An 11,911-nucleotide genomic window follows, 5' to 3' on the forward strand; every position below is an offset into this window, starting at 1 on the left:
GTGTGTGTGTGTGAGTCCGTGTGTGTGTGTGTCGGTCTGTTTCTTTCCCTCTCGTTTCGGCAACTTCTCTATTATCACCATCTGAAGAAAAACAATATTTCATTTCTATTTCCTCCCTTTTCTTATTGCTCCAACACGTAACTCGCGGTTTATTATTCTCATACTCTCCTCATTTTTCTCTCTTCGCACGCTCTTCCTCCCCGTCCGCATCCAGACAAAGGCGGGAATCCTACCAATAAACACGTCAACGCCACCCTGAACCCGAGATCCTACGGCAGAGTAAAAAGAAGCTCAGCTGACAATCGCGAGGGCGCGTGCGGCGAGAGAACGACAACAAATTATCGTTATAATTATGATCAGCGCTCATTCAGGAAGCGCGAGTCATTGAGAAAACAAAGGTATGTCCCCCCCCCGCACCCCCTCACCCTACCCCCACCGCCACCCGACCACTAACGCAACCACGAAGCCTAATTGTCTCCCGATTGCCTCCGTTATCTCTCGAGCGCAAATGAGACGTCACATGGCCTTAGCAGAGTCGTATTTCAGACGCGGCACAAAAAAAAAGCGAACCGTGTCAACAAGGCTCTCCCCGCTAGCAAGCACGCACGTACCCCCCCCCCCCTAAAAAAAAAGGCGCGGGGGGCGGACTACCTGTAGCCCAGCCCCAACGACCCTCGTAGCTCCGCCAGATCAATCTAGATAGGCCGCGCCGACGACGAGCAGCCGATAAGCGAGTTTAGCGTCACTCACACGGGGCTCCGAACGCACGCGGCGCCTCTCCCGATTAATCAAACATGTTAATCAAGGAACGTCCCTCCGCCGCCGCTGCCAGAATGAACAGACTGCAGCCTGCCGGGTGAATGGCGAGCGCGGCCGCAGTGGAATGCTCAATGAGTCTGGCTGGCTAACAACACGGAAGGTACGTATGGAAGAGGGTGAGTGCATGACAGGAACAAGGCAAGGGCCGAATGCACGTGGCAGAGACGAGAGTGCCTTCACATGCATGACAATAGCATGGAGAAGGATGCTCGGAATGAAACGAGGCAGCGCACGAGCCTTGAGGAGACAGGAACGAGTTGGGTGGCAAATGATAATGAAAAGAAAAAAGGCGAAAGTGCCTGGCTAGGAGAGCTATCAGAGAAGGCAATTGCATGACGTTAACGAAAGACTCATCCCGAGTCAGAGGATGGTTATGCAGGGAACGTGACTCCGCAAACCACTGCTGCCTGCCGCCTACCTTCTCCACCGCCCACCTTCCCTACCGCCCACCTTCCCCTGCAACATCCTCTATAAGCGTGTGGTGACCTCATCGCCGGATAGGTTAAAATACAACCCGAATGGTAGCTCCTGTGGTGATAGCACGAGGGCCCTGCATGCAACCTCTCAGGGAGCATCGTTGCATTATCCCCTTGTGCAGCCACCCTCACCGCCCGCTTTCGCCTTTCCTTCAGTCATACTCCCCCCCCCCCCCCCAAATAAAAACAATCCGCAAGAGCTTCCCAACACGCAACCCATTAAAATATATATATATATATATATATATATATATATATATATATATATATATATATATATATATATATATATATATATATATAATCAATCTTCGTTTGTCTTTCTGTCTCTATCTTTAGCCCTAGCTCTGCCTCTCTCTATAAAGGGGAAAAAAAACTAAATCCATAGATGTTTACCTCATAAACCGTTCCCTGTGCCGTGCCAGACGACCAAACCCTACCTAACCCCAAAGTGCTAACCCATGTAAATCACTTCCAAAAAAACTGAAAAACACGGAGAATGAGAAGCAAGAAAAATATCGTAAACCATAAAACATAATCGCATTCGCCCCTCCCGTCCCCCCTCTCCTCCCTCCCCTTCTCCCTCTCACCTCTCTTTCCCTCCCTCTTTCTACCCTTTTCTTTCATTCTCCCAACGACTCTTTCTCCTATTCTTTCTCTTTCTCTCCTTTTCTGCTCCTCCTTTTTCCTGTATCGCCTTCTCCCTTTACCCTTTACCATTCTTCCCCTTCCCCTACCCCTTTTCATCTTTTTCGTCTCCCCTACTTCTCTCTCCCCCTCCCCTTTTCTCTACCTCCTCTCTTCCTCCCCCTCTTCTTTACCTCCCCTCTCCCTCCCCCTCTTCTCTCCTTCCTCTCCCTCTCCCCCTCCTCCTCTTCCCCCTCCTCCTTCCTCTCTCCCTCCGTCCTCTCCCCCCTTATTTTTCTTCCTCCCCTCTAACAGCTGATGAATAGACCCGCCACCCGCCCGCTTGCTCAGTCGGCCAGCCTGGTCAGCCTCCGCGCCCCGTGATGGAGTACGGCACAGCACGCCGCCGTTAGGGGTAGAGGGGAGGGAAGGGAAGGGCAGGGGAAGGGGAAGGGGAAGGGGAAGGGGAAGGGGAAGGGGAAGGGGAAGGGGAAGGGAAGGGAAGGGAAGGGAAGGGAAGGGAAGGGAAGGGAAGGGAAAGGGGAAGGGGGAAGGGAAGAGAAGGAGAATGAAAATGAGAAGGGAAAGGTAAGGAAAGGGGAAGGGGAAGGGAAGGGAATGAGGAGGAAGAGAAGGAAAATGGGAAGGAAAATAAAAGGGAAAGGGAAATAAAAGGGGAAGCGAAATAAAAGGGAAAGAAGGAGTAAGAGGAGACGGAGATGGTGAAAGAGAAGGGAGGAGGACGAGGAGGAAAGGGTATGGGGCACTCCACCGCAGGAGTGCCCCGACGTGCCCAAATTCGTCCGCGGTGAACGTCGGCGCCTTTGCTGTCGCCATCTATCTCCCCATTAATCTGAGGATGGCGAGAGCCGAATCACTTGAGATGGAGTCAAGGGGAGGAGGGAGATGGGGGGAGGGGAAAGGGAGGTGGAGGTGGAAGAAGGGGGAGGGGGAGGTGGAGGTAGGGGAAAGGGGAGGTGGAGGTGGAGGTAGGGGAAAGGGAGGTGGAGGTGGAGGTAGGGGAGGGAGGTGGAGGAAGGGGGAGGGAGGGTGAGGGGAGGTGGAAGAGTGGAGGGAGGGTGAGGGGAGGTGGAGGAAGGGGGGAGGGGAGGGGAGAGGGGAGGCACAGGAAGGGGGGAGGGTAAGGGAGAGGGGAGAAGCGAGGCGGGGGAGGGAAGGGGAAGGGGAGAGTAGTTTTCATGAATTTCTTCTGCCAACAGGAACATAAAGATGGACACTGATAACTTCCTTGCTGAAAAAAGGGACCCTTAAAAAACTTCCTTAGACCATAAAACTGCCCCTGTGTTGTTTGTTTAGTCTAGACGCTGAGTCCAGGCTCCCAAAAAGGTAAAAAGAAGACACAGTACTGGAAAAAAACGGCAAATTTATAATTGCTTAAAATTAATGTGAAGCAAACGCGCTCGCACACACACGCACACACACACACGCACACACACACACGCACGCACACACACACACGCACAAACACACGCACCGATGGGTAAACACATTCAGATATTTACCCCCAATGCACACAAATTAAATCACTTTAAAACTAAATCTTAAAATGACGTATCTTAAAGCAACACGTCTCTGGCTTAAACCTCGCTAGTCATGGAGATTCGTGGACACAAGAGTCCCTTCCTCTTCTTAAGTAATCTCACCCTTAACCCCCTTGTCAATAACCACGCCCCCAACCCCCCACATCCCAAGAAAAGCAAACGCAAACACAGGCACCAGGCAGGCACACACACCCCCACCCACCCATCCACCCATCCCCCATACCCACACACATGCACACACACACACACACACACACACACACACACACACACACACACACACACACCACACACACACACACACGCACAACCCCCACCCACACACCCACAAACCACACACACGCACCCCCCCACAAACACACACCCCACACACACACACCCCCACACACCCCACTCCCCCCCCCCCCACACACACACTCTCTCCCTCTCCCCTTCTCTCAATTCACTCCCTCCAGGCTGCAGGGCCACTCCTCAACAACCCCACAGAATAGCTGAGGTTTCCTCGGCCCTTTAACCCTTTCGACCACCACCCGCGCCCATCACCTCGCGGGCGTAGAAAGCGTGGGCGGCGAAGAATAGGTTAAGGGGAAGAACGCGAGAGGAGGCGACTGGAGGGAGAGCGATGGCGACACAGAGAGAAAGGCACGATAAATAACAAACATAAAGCAAGAGTGACTAAGAATTCGCTTGAAAATATTCGTCATCAAAAGCAAAGGAATTCTCGGCCGTTTGGAAAAAAATGTAATAAACAAATATAAATGTAGGAAAAAATACAAAAAAAAACAAATATCCGTTTTTTTAAGCCCAAGGATCCCGGTACGAAACACGGAGAGCGCGGTAAAGAGGAAGGAAAAGGGAGAAGAGAGAAGAGAGAGGAGGAAGGGTGTGAGGATGGGAGGGAAGAAGGAGGGGAATGAGAAAAGAAGAAAGGAAGGAAATGAGGAAAGAATGGAGAGAGAGAGAGAGAGAGAGAGAGAGAGAGAGAGAGAGAGAGAGAGAGAGAGAGAGAGAGAGAGAGAGAGAGGGGGGGGGGGGGGGCAAAAGGAGAGGGGAGGGGAGGAAGGAAAGAGGATGTGAAGCCAGGAGGAATGGAGAGGAGGAAGGGAGGGGGTGGAGAGAAGGAAGGGGGAAGACGGGAAGGAGGAAGGGAGGGAGGGAGGGAGGAACAAACAGTCAATCACCGCCTCCTCCATCAAGGGTGTAATTACCAAGACCCAACAGTGAAGTCCTGCGCACGAGCCCTTCATTCACCTCCTCGTAAGTGAAAGATAAAAACAAAGATAAAAAATAATAGAAAATAAATAAATAAATAAATAAATAAAGAGAGGGAGAGAGAGAGAAAGAGAAAGAGAAAGAGAAAGAGAAAGAGAAAGAGAAAGAGAAAGAGAAAGAGAAAGAGAAAGAGAGAGAAAGAGAAAGAGAAAGAGAAAGAGAAAGAGAAAGAGAAAAAAAGAAAAGAAAAGAAAAAAAAAAAAACTAACGGCACCTCATTTTTCGTGCGAGTCGACGTCGCCTGCCTCGTTAATTTCAACGTACATTCAGAATCATCGCAAAACAATATGCAATGCTGCGAAGATTTGGAAAACGAGTCTTTAAAAAATGGCTATAAACTTCGGTAACTTCCCTCGTTACTCCTCAAACTTCTTTACAGGCATCTTCGCTCCTCTTTCCTCTTATCTTCCAGTCTTCTTCGCTCCTCTTTCCTCTTATCTTCCAGTCTTCTTCGCTCCTCTTTCCTCTTATCTTCCAGTCTTCTTCGCTCCTCTTTCCTCTTATCTTCCAGTCTTCTTCGCTCCTCTTTCCTCTTATCTTCCAGTCTTCTTCCCTCCTCTTTCCTCTTATCTTCCAGTCATCTTCGCCCCTCTTTCCTCATATCTTCCAGTCTTCTTCGCTCCTCTTTCCTCTTATCTTCCAGTCATCTTCGCTCCTCTTTCCTCATATCTTCCAGTCTTCTTCGCTCCTCTTTCCTCATATCTTCCAGTTATCTTCGCTCCTCTTTCCTCTTATCTTCCAGTCTTCTTCGCTCCTCTTTCCTCTTATCTTCCAGTCTTCTTCGCTCCTCTTTCCTCTTATCTTCCAGTCTTCTTCGCTCCTCTTTCCTCATATCTTCCAGTCTTCTTCGCTCCTCTTTCCTCATATCTTCCAGTCATCTTCGCTCCTCTTTCCTCATATCTTCCAGTCATCTTCGCCCCTCTTTCCTCATATCTTCCAGTCTTCTTCGCTCCTCTTTCCTCATATCTTCCAGTCTTCTTCGCTCCTCTTTCCTCTTATCTTCCAGTCTTCTTCGCTCCTCTTTCCTCTTATCTTCCAGTCTTCTTCGCTCCTCTTTCCTCATATCTTCCAGTCTTCTTCGCTCCTCTTTCCTCACATCTTCCAGTCTTCTTCGCTCCTCTTCCTCATATCTTCCAGTCATCTTCGCCCCTCTTTCCTCATATCTTCCAGTCTTCTTCGCTCCTCTTTCCTCATATCTTCCAGTCTTCTTCGCTCCTCTTTCCTCATATCTTCCAGTCTTCTTCGCTCCTCTTTCCTCATATCTTCCAGATCTTCCAGTCATCTTCGCCCCTCTTTCCTCATATCTTCCAGTCTTCTTCGCTCCTCTTTCCTCATATCTTCCAGTCATCTTCGCTCCTCTTTCCTCATATCTTCCAGTCATCTTCGCCCCTCTTTCCTCATATCTTCCAGTCTTCTTCGCTCCTCTTTCCTCATATCTTCCAGTCTTCTTCGCTCCTCTTTCCTCATATCTTCCAGTCTTCTTCGCTCCTCTTTCCTCATATCTTCCAGTCATCTTCGCTCCTCTTTCCTCATATCTTCCAGTCATCTTCGCCCCTCTTTCCTCATATCTTCCAGTCTTCTTCGCTCCTCTTTCCTCATATCTTCCAGTCTTCTTCGCTCCTCTTTCCTCATATCTTCCAGTCTTCTTCGCTCCTCTTTCCTCATATCTTCCAGTCATCTTCGCACCTCTTTCCTCATATCTTCCATCCTATTAAAAGCAAAGGTCCTTCTCATAGCAGTTTCACCTCATGCTGAGCTTCCAATCCCAAACCTTCCACTCCCTAATGTTAACTCGATTTAGCATTCAAATTATGAATCACATTTTTTCTTTCTCCACACCCTTGACACACTCACTCTCAGTTTCTCTCACTCACTCACTCATTAATTCACTCTTTTTTTTCGTATTTTTTTCGTATGTTTACTATTTCTATATCCAAACCCACCCGACATACGCGGGGAAATCAGAACATGCGAGTAAATTTGAAATAGAAAACAACACGAAGACGGTGCTTGCCTCCAACCCCCTTCCCTCCCCCTTCCCTCCTCCTACTCCCTCACCTCCTCCTTTTCCCTGCCCCAACCCCCCTTATCCACTCTCTTATCCACCAGCCAGCCTCGCCACACCCCGCACCTTGCGCATAATGTACCTCACACACGCTCATCTACAAGCTCATCTCAATTTTTATCTCACTGTTGTGTGTGTGTGTGTGTGTGTGTGTGTGTGTGTGTGTGTGTGTGTGTGTGTGTGTGTGTGTGTGTGTGTGTGTGTGTGTGTGTGTGTGTGTGTGTGTGTGTGTGTGTGTGTGTGTGCCTACATTTGTGTGTGTGTGTGTGTGTGTACATTTGTGTGTGTGTGTGTGTGTGACATTGTGTGTGTGTGTGTGTGTGTGTGTGTGTGTGTGTGTGTGTGTGTGTGTGTGTGTGTGTGTGTGTGTGTGTGTGTGTGTGTGTGAGAGAGAGAGAGAGAGAGAGAGAGAGAGAGAGATAGAGAGAGAGAGAGAGAGAGAAAAGAGAGAGAGAAAAGAGAGAGAATGAGAAAGAGAAAGAGAGAGAGCAACCAACCAACAGCCACCAAACACACTCGTCCTCACATGGCCAGCTAGGGAGCGAAAAGGAAAATAAAAAAATAAAATAACCACAGGAGATCCAAGTGGACATCGCATTCCAAGGAACCGCTCAGAGGTCCTTCAAATGTATACAAACAAACACAAACACACCCAAAAAACACACAAACCAATCTATAGATGCACCTACACCTACAACCGCGCATAATCATAAAAAAAACAGACAGATAGCCAACCGGAGACTAAAGTGGAGGTAACAAAAAATCATCGGACAATGGGAGCTCGATGGCCCGACGCATTTCGGAGTCGGATGGGATACCCCTCGTCAGCCTGTGGTGGTTTTATGGATGATGTGTCGTGTAAATCGAAATGCAGGGTGAAGGAACAACGAAAAACTTTTACTACGTACGCATTTCAAGAACATTTTTTTTTTTCTCTTTCTGTGTAGCTAAAAACATTTCAGTAATGATCTCGATGCGATTATAAATACATACATGACATTTCAGCGTATACGCACATAGTTTTGGACAAACACAAGATGATAAAAATGAAAAGGGATGATTAAAACAACGCAAGCAGGTAGCACAACGGGCAGTAAAGATAAACAAGAAAGTGAATAAAGACATAAATACACATACTCCAGAAATAGTTAATGGAATAACACATCTGCCTATTCATAAATACCTACACAATCCATAGGGCCTTCGCTAACCAAATCCCCACTCCGCCTATACACCTCATGCTAAAATAACCTACCCATTGCCTAGTGGTTTCCTTCCTGTGTTCATAACTTACTCGATCACTTCCCTTTCAGAAAATGCCCCGCAGGAAAGTGAGTCTGAGGTGACACGAGATGCTCATACCAAGAACTACGATTTACGGGAAGTCAATGTCAAGTAATACCAGGAAATACCAGGCTTCGCGTGTGACTGAGGCGTCTCAGATGTAAAGGGGAGGATCAGGGGGGAGAGAAAAGAGGAGGGAGGGAGGGAAATAGGAAGAGAGGGAGAGGGAGGGAGAGGGAGAGAGAGAGAGAGAGAGGGAGAGAGAGAGAGAGAGAGAGAGAGAGGGAGAGAGAGAGGGAGAGAGAGAGATAGAGAGAGAGAGAGAGAGAGAGAGAGAGAGAGAGAGAGAGAGAGAGAGAGAGAGAGAGAGAGAGAGAGAGAGAGAGAGAGAGAGAGAGAGAGAGAGACAGAGAGCGAGAGAGAGAGAGAGGACGAGAGAGAGAGAGAGAGAGAGAGAGAGAGAGAGAGAGAGAGAGAGAGAGAGAGAGAGAGAGAGAGAGAGGGAGAGAGAGAGATAGACAGAGAGAAAGAGAAAGAAAAGTGAGACAGAGAGAGACAGAGACAGACAGAGAGAGAGAGACAGAGACAGAGAGAGACAGACAGAGACAGAGAGAGAGAGAGAGAGAGAGACAGACAGAGAGAGAGAGAGAGAGACAGAGAGAGACAGAGAGAGAGAGAGAGAGAGAGAGAGAGAGAGAGACAGACAGAAACAGAGAGAGAGAGCGAGACAGAGAGATGTGAAACGACGACGGTGAAAAAAGAGAGACGTACGCATGCAGAATTGATAAAAGCAAAAAACTATTCATATTCGGGACGAGTTAAAAAATGTTCAAGTCGGTAAATGTCTGCGTGTGTATGTGAAGTCAACGACTGGAATAGCTGTGATGTCATGGGACGCGACGGCAGGTGGGCGGCTTTGCGTAGGGCCAGTGGGCGTGTGGGGTGAGGAAGATATGGTGAGGGAGAAAGACACGGGGGTAGAAGAAAAAAAAATGGAAGAGGAGGTGGAGGAGGAGATAATAAAATAGGTAAGAGGTATTAAAAAGTCGCGTTTGGCACTATCTTGTTTATGCATCGATTTGGGCAGGTTCTCCTTTTCAAAACACGGCCAAAGAAAACAAGACAAAAACTGTATCTGCCCAGGATCCCCTTTTCCAAATCCCGCAGAACCGCGCCGCGTTCCCAACCTACAGCCAATAACTCACAGACAAAAGAAGTGCCCCGATATCACCCCCTTCCATCATAAAAAAAAAGAAAATCGATAAAAAGAAAATAGATAAGAAAAAAACAGTGGGTGTCACGCATGCAGTCTTGATCACAGCGCGATGCCGTAAGTGTTCCAAGACACGTCGAGAAGGAACCCCCTCGACATGAACCCGAACCCCCGAAGCCGCCAAACAAGGCGAAGGCAGCGGCCCCACCGATGGATTATTAGGCTCTGCACGTCAGATACACCTTTATTTATGTCCTTTCTGCTACGTCATTTTAACTACGCCTTCGTCCCTCCGCCGGACACCCACAACGCACGCCCGACGCCCAGACACGCCGCCCTCTCCCCGCTCAGGTACGGACCCGCGCCTATTTGTATGTTAGGAAACCTGTCGCTAATCAACTACACGGCCAAATGACCCTGGCGCGCGAGTTATCTGATGTTCCTAATCAGCGAATCCTGAAATGGACGATACAGCCGTGAGCCGTTCTCGCGAGTACCCGCCGCCGCTCGACCACCACACGCTGCACAAGTCGTGAACCTGACCGCGCGTTCACCCTCTCCCTCTCTCTCTCTTCTCTTCCCCTCTCTCTCTTCTCCTCACTTCTCTTCCCTTCTCTTTCTTATCCCTCGTCTCCTCACTTCTCTTCCCTTCTCTTTCTTCTCCTCTCTTTCTTATCCCTCTTCTCACTTCTCCCCCCCACTCTCTCTCTTCTCCCTCTTCTCCTCACTTCTACCCCCCCTCTCTCTCTTCTCCTCACTTCTCTCCCCCCTATCTCTTCTCCTCACTTCTCTCCCCCCCTCTCTCTCTTCTCACTCTTCCCCTCACTTCTCCCCCTTTATCATTCTGTCTCTGTCTATCTTTGAGTCTCTGCCCCTCAACAAAACCACCGCTGACTTCTGCGTGATCCAAAGGAGGTTCCATTGTCCCACTCGCGACGGCGGCGCTTGCAAGATGTCGTCAGCGCCTCGTGATGCCGGGGTCACGGCGCCCGTTCGCGGGTCATGAGGCCAGGATCGACAAACCGCAAAGCCTTCGCGAATGATCTTGTCACATTCACTTTCCCTCGGAATGCTATCACGCCGAGAATACATGCACGCGCCGCCATTTAAAGGGACGAGGCCTCAGGTTGCGAGGCAATTTCCCGAGCAATCACGGCGAAAGAGCTTGATCGCGCCCGCCCGAGAACAATCGCTACCGCTCTACCGCCGTAATGGCGCGGCGATATAAACCCCCTCGCAATTCACCTTGTCCTTCGTCCTCTCACCAAGAGAAACACCGTGCCCCGATTTCCCGCCAAACTTACCACAACCATTAACCTTCAAAAATCAAACCGCAATTGCGTTATAAAAATAGAAGCTTATCAAGAACCTTCTCTACCTGCAGCAGGTCGCACGAAGCCCGGACACTGCAGGTCGCGGCGGCGGACGCCCGGGGATTTCAACCGGACAAAAACTAGTGATCCGCGCCAGGGAGCGACCGTGCCCCGAGATAAGCGGTAATGCGACGTCGACAAGAGCGAGGCGTCGACAGCGGCTCGCGCAAAGGAACCGGACACGCGAGGAAATTGCAACCGTCGACGCATTCGGACGAAAACCAGATGGCACTGTAAATCCCATTCAGGTTCCATCGCCTGTCCAATCCATCTCGGGGGATATGAGGGAGATTCGGAGCCTCGTGTCAATTAGCAGGTGTCACCCGAGTTTTTCCTCGGGATCTCGCAGGTAAACTGGTTGAGTGAAGAAAGAGGAGGTTAAGTAGGTTGAGGGGGAAGAGGAGGAGGTTGAGGATGAGGAGGAGGATGAGGAGGAGGAGGAGGAGGAGGTTGAGCAGGAGGAGGAGGAGGTTGAGCAGGAGGAGGAGGAGGTTGAGAAGGAGAAGGAGAAGGAGAAGGAGAAGGAGGAGGAGGAAGTGGTGGTGGTGAAGAAGGAAAAGAAGCAGTAGCATCAGAATAAGGTGAAGATTGTAAAGGAGTAGGATATGATGGAGGAGAAATAGATAGTGTAGAAGTTAGTGACGGAGGGAAGAATGATGGAAAAAGAAAGGAGGAAATGGGAATGAAAAAATAAATAAAAAAAGAGTAAGATAAAAAAAAGAAAAAGAAATGAAAACGATAGAAATGAACACAAACCCGGTGCTACCCGGGGGGGCGCCTCCACCAAACTGCAAGGCCCACACCCTTCATTGTCCCCTCGGCAGCCTCTTGATCAAACACCATTCAGACGCACCGAACCCAATTCCCGCACCGTGTAATTACATGAACCATAACCACCTTCTCATCTGTCACGTGTTCAGATTAACGAGGGGGCCCACCACACGCTCTTGTGTAGGTGAGCAGGTGGATTTTTTCTGCTGCGGGAAGGGTAAACTATCCGCCACACCACAAGGCGGATTCTAAGACGCTTGTATGTGTGAGAGAGAGAGAGAGAGAGAGAGAGAGAGAGAGAGAGAGAGAGAGAGAGAGAGAAAGAGAGAGAGAGGGAGGGAGGGAGAGAGAGAGAGAGAGCGAGAGAGAGACTGTGTGTGTGTGTGTGTGTGTGTGTGTGTGTGTGTGTGTGTGTGTGTGTGTGTGTGTGTGTGTGTGTGTGTGTGTGT

At 49.5% G+C, this 11,911-nt stretch overlaps 1 protein-coding gene across 1 annotated transcript; it reads right to left on the minus strand.

Moving 5' to 3' along the window:
* Positions 1-3,240: 3,240 nt before the first annotated feature.
* LOC138864607 (uncharacterized) lies at positions 3,241-6,434 on the minus strand. Its single transcript, XM_070132430.1, has 2 exons — positions 5,853-6,434; positions 3,241-3,288 (listed from the first exon to the last, which is right to left on the minus strand). Exons 1-2 carry the CDS (start codon positions 6,432-6,434, stop codon positions 3,241-3,243), a joined length of 630 nt encoding a protein of 209 aa, XP_069988531.1.
* Between the last annotated feature and the right edge of the window lie 5,477 nt (positions 6,435-11,911).

The sequence above is a fragment of the Penaeus vannamei genome, chromosome 17 (genome assembly GCF_042767895.1).
Source record: "Penaeus vannamei isolate JL-2024 chromosome 17, ASM4276789v1, whole genome shotgun sequence".
NCBI lineage: Eukaryota > Metazoa > Arthropoda > Malacostraca > Decapoda > Penaeidae > Penaeus > Penaeus vannamei.

Bases quoted from the DNA above. Each gene is read 5' to 3' on its own strand.
- LOC138864607 (XM_070132430.1), bottom strand. From the start codon at position 6,434: ATGACTGGAAGATATGAGGAAAGAGGAGCGAAGAAGACTGGAAGATAT. The intron at 3,289-5,852 runs GTGAGGAAAGAG...GTTTTTTTCCAG, and splicing joins AGCGAAGAAGACTGGAAGAT to TACTGTGTCTTCTTTTTACC.